At 37.7% G+C, this 13,787-nt stretch overlaps 1 protein-coding gene across 3 annotated transcripts in view; it reads right to left on the bottom strand.

Annotated features, from left to right (window-relative positions):
* fnip1 (folliculin interacting protein 1) overlaps positions 1-13,787 on the bottom strand; it is a 39,620-nt gene that overhangs the window by 5,841 nt on the left and 19,992 nt on the right. For all 3 annotated transcript variants that reach the window (XM_028031877.1, XM_028031879.1, XM_028031878.1), the window contains 6 exons: positions 11,744-11,815; positions 9,698-9,833; positions 8,073-8,274; positions 7,752-7,837; positions 3,060-3,206; positions 1,211-1,380 (listed from right to left, as the gene is read on the bottom strand). In XM_028031877.1, the coding sequence (XP_027887678.1) occupies positions 1,211-1,380; positions 3,060-3,206; positions 7,752-7,837; positions 8,073-8,274; positions 9,698-9,833; positions 11,744-11,815 (813 nt within the window). The remainder of the gene's footprint in view (positions 1-1,210; positions 1,381-3,059; positions 3,207-7,751; positions 7,838-8,072; positions 8,275-9,697; positions 9,834-11,743; positions 11,816-13,787) is intronic.

Genomic DNA, 13,787 nt, shown 5'->3' with positions numbered 1-13,787 from the left:
AATTTTATTTGTATAGCACATTTCCGCAGCAAGACATTTCAAAGTGCTTTACATCATTATAAACACAGAAACACAATGCAATATAGAATCAATAATCAAAACAGGTCACAGGTCTGATTGACAACCCAACGGTCCAGAATGCTGCTGCTGGAGTTCTGACTAAAATACCCGGTTCTACGTCACCCGGTGACTCACTGAATTAAAGATTAAAGATCTGCTGCTGTTGGATCAACTTTCCAGATCTCTCAGGTCCAAACATGGAGAAGCAGCTTTCAGCTTCTATGCACCACAAATCTGGAATAAACTTCCAGAAAACTGAAAAGCAGCCAAAACACTGAGTTCCTCTAAATCTAGACTGGTTATAGCTGGTTTTGAAACATAGTAAATGAAACACTGATCAACATATTTGATGTGTTTTGATTAAGTCACTTGTCAAAATGTAATGTTTGTTTCTGGTTTTGCAATTGGTGTCTGCATGTTGTTTTCGTAACTTTTTATTTTTTGTTTTTATGTTGTAAAGCACCTTTTTTAAACTACTTATTTTTCTGTGTTGCCTTTGTTGCACAGGATTTCCTTGAAAAATAGGTTTTTAATCTCTGTGGGTTTTTTTTTTTATCATTGAACTGCCTTGCTGCTGAAATGTGCTACAAAAATAAACTTGATTGACTTTTTTTTTTTACTTACTTTATTGTCTAACCTTATTCTGGATTACTCCAGATGTTACCATGTACAAAAAAAGTATTTGCTTCGACATGGGCTCTTAACGATAGAAATTAAATTGACTAAGCTGCAGTTTCTATAGTTCGGCAGTAGGTGTCAGCATTGCCAAGTTTTGAAAACCCAAATCAATTTGCTGCTGCTTAAACTTAAGGAACTTTAACAAAAACGGCTTCAAAACAAAATAAGAAACTTCCACATGAATAATTAAAACACATCTAAAGATCCACATATTATTATTATTGTTAAACAACTGGATGATTGTGGCCTTAATTTAAAATTGCTGACTTATTCTATTGTTTGTATGCTTTTATAAAACATTAAATACATCTACACAATTTAAAAATGTCTTTATGTGGGGAAGATAATCTTAATTCAAATTGTCTTTATGGAAGATCACATAGAAGAGCTTTGACAAAATAAAGTTATTATCTCTCTCTTTAGATGTTTGTGCAGGAGTGTGTGTGTGTGTTTATGTGTGTGACAGTCTCACCAAGCTGTGCCCAGAGGGGGTTGTAGGGATGCGTCTTTGCCAGCATGTCTACGCTCTGTGAGGAGTGCTTCTCCAGGAAGATCTTAATTGGCGGCTGCCCATTGGGCATAACGGTGGGCACCCAGGCCAGATGATTGGTCAGGATGGCTGTTAGTAACGCAGGAAGGAACCTGGAAAACGGCACAAAAGAGTGTTCAGAAAGGATGTTTCCTCCTGACCTTATTTGGGTAAAACCAAATTTCCTGTTGCTACATGTAGCGCTTTGACCACACTTTTCCCTTTCCGAGCAAACCACTTTATCAGAGCAGAAACACACACATGAATACACTCGATTCTCACGATTCACTTCTCATTTCGTCCTCACAGCGAGCGCCTACTTCCCTTCCTGTCTCATGACTCAAAGCTGCAACAATAATAACAATAACGAAAGCCCGGTTCATCATGTGCCAGAACAAAAGCGATGGTCATCTCTCACATCAGTCACAGGGCTTAGTGATGAAATCACTCATGATTAGTACAACCACAAGTTCCTATGGCAACCCGTAGTCAACAGCATGAAGATGTAGCCCAGAGAATGTCATGGTAACCAGCAGAAATGGAAACTCTGGCTATGAAGTCATGCTCGTTAGGAAATAAGCTGCTACCGAGCAGACGCTGTTTCCATTTTATAATTTTAGTTAATGAGTCTGCGGGGGTTTGGAGTCTCAGTTTGCACCAACGCCTGACAATGCAGTCAAATAAATTCACTTTGAATCAGATCTTCAGACTGGTGATCAGCTGATAAATCTGATGATTTTTCTATTGATTCATGGAGTCAAAACTAAGATCTCTCACCATCTTCAATCTAGAGATGCTTCCCCCAACAGGGTGCAATTCTAACACTTTTCAGTTTATTAAATGTGTATACTTTGATGTATAAATGGAGTACAAAAAAAATCTAAATGTAGTATCAAAACACTAATTTTAAAAATTAACAATTAATCCTCTCTGTTCTCTTTCCTGTTATGTTTTATCTTTCAGCAATGTTAGCTGGAACCGGATGAAAAAATTAACAAATATTCTTTTTAACTTGATTTTAATCAGCTTAGGCTCAAGTTTTTATGTATGACATTGTTATTTGTTTTGGAAAGAAAAGGTAAATGACTATAAATAAATATGCATGGACTTTAAATTTTCTAAAGCACTGAAATTCTAAACTACAATGTTCCTTTATGGTTTAAAATCCTTTTTATAAGGAAAGAAATTAATAAAAAACTGGATTTTTCTTTCTTATAACACAAAAAAATAAATTGGCTGCATATACTTGTAAAATTCCTTGATTTTTGCTCACAATCTTGATGAATAAATAATGTTCTGAATTTTCTCTGGCATTATAAGGGTAAAACTCAGGGAAATGCTGCCTCTAATTATGAAGTTTACTAAAGTACATTTAGATCAGACAGGAGAAAGCATTTAAAGAGTCTTGAACATGTTCAACAAATCACTGATTCATGCATGCAAAATGATCTGCAGCTTGACTGGACTTTGCCACTGTGACAATAATGAGTTTGAGTCTGGCAGGGATCCTTTCATTTAGTTTTTTTGTTTCCAAGACAGAAGCAGAATAAAGCTGAAGCTGTCACAGTGAGTGTGTAAGTTTTCTTGGGAAGAGAATGAACTGTGTGTGTTTCGATCCGCAAGCATTTCTCTGCACACTGAAGTAACAAGCCAGCGCAGATACAGAAATGTGAAACATTTTAGACAACAGGCATCCTTTTTTGTTGCGATTTGAGGAAGGATTTAGTTGTTTTTTTTTTTGTTTAAATAATAGTTTAGATTTTCCAGTGTTTGACGAAAGACGACACTCAACTGGTTTTTGGAGGCCTGCTCCATCAGTAAGGCCAGCTCCCTCATGAAGTGGCTGCAGAGCTGGTTCTTCTCCGACGCGCCGGACATCATGGTGAGCCAGACGGGCTCGGCCACGCGGGGCATCGTGTAGAGGTCACAGATGGTCATCCTGGAGACGAGGTATGGCGAGGGGAAAAAAGGGAACGAGGGAGGAGAAAACAGACACATTATTGTCTCATGGGAAACAAAGGAGATCTTAGTTCACAGAGCTTCACTGTCTGCACTGAGGCTCTGGGAGACCCTCGCTGTGTGTGTGTGTGTGTGCGCGCGCGTTTATCGCAACTGTGTATTGAACTAAACGCTGTGTGTGTTGCATGTATGTTGCACAGCTCTTTGGGCATTTGTCCATTGAGAACAACCAGCGTTCTTCGTGGAACGTGGGGCGTGGCGAGTGCGTCTCGGCCTCGGGCCAAGCTTTCACGCTCTGGAAAAATCTTAAAGATGCAAATTCACCCGCCGTCTGATGAGCTGGAAATTGTTTGGCTTGGTGTAACCAAGGTTATCAGCAGCAATCAACCCGGTCACATGCCATCAAAGAGCTCCTGATAAGGGGTGAAAACGATTCGAGCAACTGATCTCGTCTTGCTGGAAGCTTCCGGAGATCGACATCTGGAAACAGATTTAACTCCTGACCTCTGACCTGTAGAGAGTTCAGTGAACCGACCAGGTGTCAAACGGCAAAAAGTTCAACATATTTACGAAGAAAAATTATTTCCAAAGCAGCATTTACACATATACTTTATTCAAAGAATTAAGGTCTGTCACAACAACAGAGTTTGCTGGACAATAAATTGTCCCAGAAATTATTGTGATTAATAACATTGTTGTTTTGAGACCATTGTCATAATAATGCAAGAACACATTGCTAAAGATCAATAAACAGAACTGGAAGACATGTTAAATATGCAAAATAAACAAACAAAACAGAAACAACTAATAAAATGAATTCTAAAGTCCCTGTAAACAAAATTGTCCATCAAAAACGAGGGTTAGTTGAGACCAAAACACCAAACTGAAGCTTTTTGTAGAAGGAGAAAAACAATAAACCATGCAATTGGAAAATACTGAGCTAATTTTAATTTATTATATGATTAATTAATTTGCTGTTTTTGTGATTAAAAGAGGTTTAGCGAAGCAACTTCAACCTGCCCTCCAAGACAAATTTCTACAAGTGACATTTGAGAGTCCGGCAAGTTTCTTTTATAAAATAATAATAATGAAAATAAGTATTAGACAACAGAGGAGAAGCAGAAACTCGTAGGGAACTAAGAAGCAACTCCTCACATTTAAAAAACATCTCCAGACTTTCTGTACGTCACCAGAGGCAACGCGTCATCATCGCCATCAAATGACCCCATAATGTGTCAGACATTCCTGTGTTATGAACAGCTTCATGTTCCCTCAGCCCCTGCTGACCCCGCGCCGACTGTTGTGTGTTTGTTCATCGAGTGTTTGTGATTGTGTGGAGGTCTGAGAGCGAGCCAGCCAGCGCTACACGAGCAGGGAAATCTAGTTTCAGTATCCCTGCTGCAGCTGTTCAGGTTAACTTAAAAAGAGCTGGCCTCAGATCGGGGAATGAAACTGACATGTCGGTGGGAGGCCAGATTTTTATTACTTCCCTATGGAGGTAAACACTGCCCAGGAGATACCGATTGGTGCCAATATGCCATTTCTAGAGGCCAGAAACTAATTATTCTAACGGTTCGTTTTCATTTGGATGGAGCCTTTGTGCAAGAAGCATGTCTTCTTGCGCAAAGTAGTTTTATACTATTTCTTTATGACTAAAAAAATAAATAAAAATGATGCGCACTACAGTAATAAAACAGTGGCCACAATCAATTAATCACATGGTAAATTAAAAACAACCTCAATTTCCATTTGCGTGATTTATCTTTTTTTCTCTTTTCTCTCTTTCTACAAAATACTGGTACTGATAAAATCTTCAGTCTGGTGTTTTGGTTTCAGCTTGTCCTTTTTTTTGAAGGACTTCATATAAAAATTGTATTTTTTGTTTCCATTTTATTTATTATAGATATTTAAAATGTCTTCTAGTTCCAGTGTTAACGCTGCAAAAACAAAATATTACCAAGTATTTTGGTTTGCTTGAAATAAGACAAAACTACCATGAGCAAGATATGGGAATTTTTTTCATCAATAATATTGATGAAAAAGTACTTGTTCCATTGGCAGATTATTTCTTATGAGATATTTCCCCATATTTGTAGTGAAATAATCAATATTAAGGAATTATTGACTTAAAACAAGCTCTTATTTCTGCAAATATATTCACACACTTGGAAAAAAAAAAACTTAAACAGCTTTTCAACAAGAAATACAAGCTTGTTTTAAGCAAGTAATTCCTTAATATTGATGAAAATGCTCTAGTTCCATTGGCAGATTTTTTACAGAGAACTGTGCCGTTACCTAGCAACCCCAGCCCGTTACCTAGCAACCTCAGCCAAGCCCTGCCCGTTACCTAGCAACCCAGTTCTAGTTCCATTGGCAGATTATTTCACTTTGCAGTGAAGCGTTCATTAGAATTTAAAATGTATTGATCTTTAAGAATGTGCTCTAGCATTTTTATGCCTAATGGTCTCAATAGAACAACATTATTCTTTACCACAATAACTTCTGGGACCATTTGTTATCGAGGCAGAGGAAAATAAAAGAATTGCAACAGATGCTACTGTTGTGCTGCGACATTTCTGCTACTGCAACTTTTATGTACTCATGCCTCTGCTAAGTGCGCAGCTTATCTTTGCTGGCATGCGTGTGTCCACCCTCCTACGACGTCAAAGCCACATCAGCGCTGCGGGCAGGAATATCTTCCAGTTTCTTTCTTCAATCTTCCATGAAGTCAAAGCCCCTTAATGGCAAAGGTGGCCCCCCAAGTCTAGAGGTGAAATTTTGCAGATACTTCTCCAGTACAGGCCACAAGTGTTTCTCCTGCTGGCACTCGGTATTTACTATTCTGGTGCTTGCTTGTGACCAGGTTCTGGGGAAGGTAGGATTGCCGCTCGGGCAGCTTGGGTTGCTGTTGCCAGGTGTCAACAGCCACATGACCGCAGCAATGCGGAGACCTCACACGAGGAACTGCCAGCACACATGCAGCAAGTGAAAGTTGTGCAGGGCTTGAGAAAGAAAAGGATGTGCGAGAACAAACAGTGAATTGTGTGTTTTATGACAAGCAAACAAACAGTCATGGAACAGTGGCAGCATGTCCTACAAAGGCAGAGGTCCACGTACGCGCTGATGCAGCCTAATGTGTACAAGTATGTAATTAATGTCAACATAAATACAGCCTAAAGCCTTCCTGGAACTGGCGTTTCACACAGCTCGAAATAAAAACAACTGCTATCTGATGCCGTCATCTATCCTATATCATGGCTACAATGTAGGGAAACCTGGGGAAGAATGTTTATTTTTTTACTACAAAATGTGGTAACATTTCATGAAGGGTGGACTGAAAAAAAGAGACGTCTTTAAAGTGACATTTAGTGATAATTGTGAATAGGCCTTCCACAATAACAACTAATTTTTCTGGACAGTAAATTGTCCTAGAGGTTATCCCGATAAAAGATAATATTGTTGCTTTGTGACCATTTTCAAGTGATATAATGGAACAATAATGCAAGGACACTTTCTCAAAGATGAATAAACTTTAAACTCTAATGAACATTTAATTATAAATGCCCAAATAAATAAACAAAAACAACAGAAATAATAACATAAATCATGTTATCACTAAACAAAATTGTCCTTTTAAAAAAAAAGAAAAAAGGACAGTTGAGACCGAATCAACAGACAAAAGACTTTTATCATCCAGTTTTTGGTAAAAAGAAAAATTATTATTGCAACAGGCGTAAGTGTTGCAACAAGCAACATTTGGCAGCAGAGAATAATGCCAAATGTTGCAGGAGAGTCACATAAGTCTAAGATTTATATTGCCATTTAAAAGCTAAAGTCAAGAAAATTGAATTCTACCCAGAGATTGAAAAGTACTCCATGGGAAATCTTGTCTCCCTGCAATTCATCCCTGTTGCAAATGAATCCTTAAGTCAAAAACATTACATAAATAATGTCTGATGGATGTAACAGTTACTTTGATGAACAGGACCAGAAATATATTCCTTACTCCATTTCACAGCCAATAACTTCACCCACATCTAAATGATCTAAATGATGTGCGAGTTCAAAGACTGTGTGGTTTATAACTACTAATTTGTTTAAAAAAATCTGAGTGGAGACAAATTGTACTTGAAGTTTAAGATGTTTGGTTTTCTGAAGCTAAAATATACTTTGTGTTAAATGGAAAAAAATAAATAATGTGGAAGATATGATGTCTGGAGTCTTTTATGCTGCACTATGACATTAGTTTCATGCTTGTTTTTCCACTCATGGTCTCCAGTGCTGCAGCCACTTGGTCAATATTGACAGATTTTATTGCCAACTTAAAATCACACCCATTTATCTGCATTTAATCCTGGCAACATACAATACCGACATGAAACTGATCGATTCAAGCATTGAAAATTAGATTGTTTCCAACGCTGCATGCTAAGTATTTGTTAAAATAAAAAAATTAGGCTGTAGAAAAAGAATAAAATAAAATAATTGGAGTGTGAAGATGGGAGAATGTGGATTGCAGCCTAACCTGAACTCGTTGAGCCCATCGACCATTCGGCTGTAAGCCAGAGCTCTCTGACTGGCATCTGCTGACCGCCGACTTATCTTCATGGCCTTGACAGTGATAATACACACACACACACACTTTTAATATTGGCACTGAAGTTGTTAAACAGAGAAATTTGTGGGGAAATAAATGACAGAAAGTGGGACAGAAAATAAGCTGAACAAATTCTAGAAAGCAGAAGTGCAAAAGTCAATTAAGCTGAGAATCTTATTAATAAAATTGTTTACATGAAGGTTAAGAACAGTAAGCAGTTTGTTTTAAAATAGACATGCGTACACATACCTGCTCAATGGCACTCTTTAATTTGTTCATGTGGCTTTCAAAGAGCGGGAAGTGGGAGAAGAAGAAATCCTGGAAGCGGCTGCTCTCTTCAGGGCTTGGCGACAGCGTGAAGATGACTCCGATGGCGATCTTCTTCTTCCTCATCACCCCGAGGCTTTGACTGCCGCTTTCATCCGACATGTTGAAGCTCTCCTCCACTGACCTAAACAAGAGCAGAGTTCACAGGAAGTCGACTTCAGACAACAAAACGAGACGGAAATAAAAATGCTAATCTTAAATCTGCTACTTTTCCGATTCTGACATGCTTGAGTGTTAAAACTGGTGCTGGCAGACTGGGAGTGCTGGGAGATTAGCAGGCCAACAGCTGGGTTTACATTAACATCCTGTCTAGTCACAGGACTGTGTGATTGTGAGCGATCATTAGCACATAGCAGCGTCGTTTGTCATTTTCCCAGCTGTCTCCTGGCTCAGAGGAAATCCTCCAACGATAAACTTTACAAAAGCCAGACTGAGCAGAAAGGAAAGGCAGGCAGAGAACGATTCAGTAAATACAACTTTATGTGGTGGCAAATTAAAAAACTAAATGCTAAAACTAACCTGCTAGGAGTAATATTTTTAACAAATGCCTCATTATTTGCAATAACTCTCCTGAAAACCTGAGAGAAGCTCAGGTTTTCAGGCAAACCTGAGTTGCCTATGAACTCAGGCAAACCTGAGTTCATATTATGTAGAAACAACCTGAATGCATTTCTATTCAGTCAGACTTTTAGTTTCACTTTAATGTTTATTAGCCATTTATTTCTTCATTTTAAAAGAGTTATATTAAAGAACTTCTATATTCTCATTTATGTTATATGGGTTACTACTAAGTATTACAAGTGTTTGGACATTTTGATGAACAAATGTTCATGTCTTGATTTGGCTGATTTTGAGTTTTATATAATTCTTTTCACTGCATTTCTTTAGTTCATCATAATCTATAATCTTGTTTTTAGATCATGTTTGTATTTATACATTTTTTTAATTAGTTAATTTACAGTTTAAGTTTTTTATGCTCGTCAGACTGTTTACCACTGCAGCGTAGCCCTATTACAATAAACAATACATTAATTATTAATTGCATGATGAATTAAAAGAAGCTCAATAATTTCTATTTGCATGATTTTTCCATTTCTTCTCTACCAAAAACTGGATGACAAAACTCTTCATTCTGGTGTTTTGTTCTCAACTAAAAGTTTAAGGATAATTTTGTATCTTAATTCATTTTATTTGTTTTGTTTCTTTACTTTGGATATTTAAAATGTCTTCCAGTTCCAGTGTTAAATATTTATCAGACTTTAAAGTTTACTGATCTTTAAGAATGTGTTCTTGTGTTATTATCCCATTATTACATTACTTGAAAACAATCTAAATATAATATTATAATAAAGTTGGAGGTGATAAAACAGTTTCTTTGTCTTACTCAAACTGGAACAAATTAAAACATGTTTTATAAAGTTTATGTTGCAAAACTAACATGACTGCTGTTCATTTTAGGATAACTCTAATCCATTTATTTGGTTTAAGATCTTCCGTGTGCATTAAGGCTGTTTTAGAGCCGATGCAGCTGCTTGTCGGCGTCTCACCATCGAGGGAAAACGCCGTTCTCCAGGCTGGTGGTCTGACTGCGCAGCCATCTGCGCTGGTAGCTGGAGGCGCAGCTGCTGGTCAACGAGGAGCCGGGGGACGGGAAGGGAGTGATCAACAGGCTGCTGAGAGACGCTGAGGGGACACGAGGAGAGACGGGGAAAAAAATAGATTAATGGAGATAAATCAAGACGGCAGGAATGGAGTAGGAGATCGACGGAGAACAGAGAATAGAGACAGAGGATGGTGGGAGACAAAAGCAAAAAGGACGAGTGTGAGTCAGACAGCAGGCATGAAGGGTTACTGATTCACAATGACACATGGTTCCTACACAGTTCTGGAGAAACTGAAGTGTAATAAATGTTTCTTTTGACACACACAAAAAACTAAAACGGTAAAGAAAAAAATAACTCAACATGCAATCAATCACTCAAACATTTTCATTATCACCATCATTTATTATTAAAATCTTTATTCATTGTTTTTTTTATTTTTACTCATTTTAATATTTATAGGAAATATAAATAATTAAAAAAAAACATTCATACATTCAAAAATGGAAATCCGATGTGACTGTGTCACGCTTAATGGTGCAATCGATTAAAAACTTTAATCAGCTTAAATCACTGTGCCTAACTTGTAAGTTTGAAATATAAATATGCACCCAGCTGTGAAAGCTCCTTCTGCTGCAATCAACTACAATCAATTAAAAAGCAAGAAATTGTCAGATCTTTTTGCAGCAGAAAGCAGGTAATGCTGCCTCCCAGTATCAACAGCAACTAACTTACTCCAATTCACAGGCGTACAAACGTTTTCAGGGGACAACTGACAGATAACATGCATTTCATTTTCTAGTTCTTGGTGCCCAACCCCTTTCTGATACCCTGCCCATGTAAAAAACATGCACTGCTAGCACGTTCTTCAAAAACTGTCCTGTCGTCTCAAAATTCTCGATTTTTCAAGGCTTTTATATTCAGGAAGGTTTTAAGGAAGCCATTTTGTTTTAAACATTAATTTAGAAATGTTTTTCTCCCTTCACTTCCTGTGGAACAGTTGCATTTTTTGTGGCATAATTTTTCCATCATTAGTCTTCCATATTGCTGGTGTGAGCTAAATAAGAGAGAGAGGCGTTTAGATCAACATTGTAGTCTGATTAATCGCACGTTAAAATTTTCAGATTTTAACAGCTAAGCTTAATAATCACAGAGTGATTAGTTATGAACAATCAATCATATGAGCCACAAAAAAACTAACGGAGAAGCGCCCTCATTTAATGAATAAGCATGTTTGCATGCGTGTGCGTCAGAGTTGGACAGGAACCCTCCATCCCAGCGGCAGTGGGAGGCGGAGGGCAGCGACAAAACGAAGATGACAGAATGCGGCTCGATTTAGAAGATCATTTACTAGAAGCTGGTTTTGAGAGCGGCTATATTTAATCGGCAGCATGTGACTTCTGTTTGAGCACCAGGCCCAATACCAGCCATGCCAATTGGATGTTATGTTACGTTTGTGGAGAGGGAGGCGGTGATGAGGGGGCAGCGGTCAGTTTCCACTGGACAAAGTTTCCAACTCCCTCATGGGATCATTTCCCCTCCTTTTCCTCTTGGATTTAAATATTTTTCACAAAGAAATCCTTATTTTAGTCATTTGTTTCTCACTTGGCGTGGTATATGCGGGTTTTTGTGCACGACAAGTGAAACTGCAACTTAAAAGCCACCTGATAATAAATAACAGCTTGTTCTCAAATTCTTAGTCTTGTGACCCTGATGAGATGTTAGAGCGAGTCGACCGCATCGACACAGGAAGTGCTTGGGGAGAGAAACAAAAACAAAACACTTGCTGTGCAACACACAGCACGTTCACATCAACACAAACAGACTAAAAATACATTTTTAACTCTATAATTGATCTGACAAGAAAAGGTGACGTAAACATCTTGGTTCTTCCAGTCAGAACAAACTTTAAGCACCATTCGGAGCCTGGTTGGTGAGGCTGTTCAGATTGTAGGTCAATCCGGGCTTTTCCTGATAGTCTCATTAACCTACCTGATCTGGCGATACCGCTGTCCCGCTCGTCATGTGGACCTCGGCCCGGCATGTCCATCGGGTGACTGTGGCCTGGACGAAAGAAGCAGAGAAAGCGACGGGTTGGCTTAGATCATGCGTGTCAAACTCGAAACCTTTGGGCCAAATCTGGCCAGATCGATTGACTGCCAAATTATATTATTTAGTCCCTCCAGTTTCTTGAGAATTTTCGTGGAAATTAACACAAAATCAACAAAACCCTGAACTTTTTTGCACCAATATACAACTGGGAAATTATTTTTTCTCAAAAATTGTCAGAAATGTTCTCACTTGTACTAAACAGCTGCCTGAGCCTTAATTGATGTCAGATCTATACAGCGAGTAATGAAAAGTTACATTTACCATCATAAATAAGTGCAAATGTTGCACATATTTCCAAATTAGTACCACAAACACTCAAAGAATCAAAAAATTCTGGAGGGACTGAAGAGATTTCCAATAAAACTATTTCAATTATACTTTTTTTTTTTTTAGCAGTTTGTGAACGGGCTTTATCAATATATTCTGGCACAACAGGCTCTTTATCATTTATGATCTTGATTTGGCCCAAAATGAAAATGAGTTTGACTCCCCTGGCTTAGATTTAAAAAAAAAAAACACTCATCTGTGATTAATAGACTGGAGAACAATTTAAAAAACACCTCAAGTTCAAGCTACAACAAAGGGACGGTTACAGCCGACCTTTGAACTGTTGCTGCACTTGGAGGTTTTGCAAGTCAATGAGGAAGTGTAACAAAGAGTAAATAAAGCAAGAAACCACCACTGCTGTAATATGCTGATGATCAGCTTTCTCAACAGAAGCTGATATCGCTCAAAGACTCAGTGTTTTGAAATACGTTGAGGGGGGGAGGGGAAACAAGTGATTCCTCTCACAAGACTGAGGTGTGAAACCACAAACACAACGTGAATGAAAGAGCTACAGATCATGCAATGTGGGTAAAGATGTTGGTGGATGTTTAGCCTTCCCACTTTACAGCAAGAACAAAAGTTGTTTTTGAAGGAAGGAGGATTTACTGAAGGTAAATGAGTTTTCTAAAAATGAAATAAACGTATGCTGTGTGTGTAATTTAATCCACCCGATAGGCATCAAAACAAACTTCTCAACACAAGACATATTAATGATTTCATAGATTTAAAAATCAAGAGACTACTAATAAAACGGAGCAAACATCTGAAATTTTCTGCAACAGTTGGACTCAAAACAACAACACAAATCCCAACTCGGAGCTTTACATTTATATCAAACTGTAGAAGTTAGTCAGTGGTTTAAGTCACTGAAATTACATTTATGTGGGGAAAGTTAAAACTTTTGGGAGTTTAAAAATCCAGGTTAGCTCATCGCTTTTGGTTTTTACACCACTTTGGCTTTACATGTTTCACACAGGTCATCGGTGCTGCACCATGAAATAAACATCCAATAGAAAATAAATGGCAGTGTAAATATTTATAGAAAACCTTTTCATAAGTCACTATAATGTCCTTGAGATTGGGGTTGTTTTACGATTCCTCTAATCTACTGCAAATAAGACAGGATCTAACTTTTAAAAAATCCCAAACCATCCATTCTGACAATATCTTGAGTTTTTCTCAACCTTAGGTGAAAAAAAGTCTAAATTGTTTAGAAAATTAAATAATGCATTAATAAAGACATATATTATTACAAAATCTATAATCACAGAGGTTTAAAATATTCAGGAATACTAGAGCAAATGTTTGGTGTAGATTTCTCCTTGTAAAGGATTCATAAAAAAGGACTTGAAAAACTGCCTTGTATTTAACAACATGGACACCAGCAGGAATATCCCTGGAGTAAGCATGCTTCAGTAGTTCTCACAAGCTTGTTTAAAAGTTTATTAAGGAAAATCAGGAGAAAATGCAACTGCCCAGTTCAAATAAAGTCTAAAAAGCTTTATAGATACAGTAAAAGCAAGTGGGTGAATAATGGAATAGAAGAGGAGGAAAAGAAACTAAAATGATGACTAATACTACAGTAACCAACACCCAT

This window comes from Xiphophorus couchianus, chromosome 11 (assembly GCF_001444195.1).
Source record: "Xiphophorus couchianus chromosome 11, X_couchianus-1.0, whole genome shotgun sequence".
NCBI classification, from domain to species: domain Eukaryota; kingdom Metazoa; phylum Chordata; class Actinopteri; order Cyprinodontiformes; family Poeciliidae; genus Xiphophorus; species Xiphophorus couchianus.
This window is presented reverse-complemented; position numbering and strand designations above follow the sequence as displayed.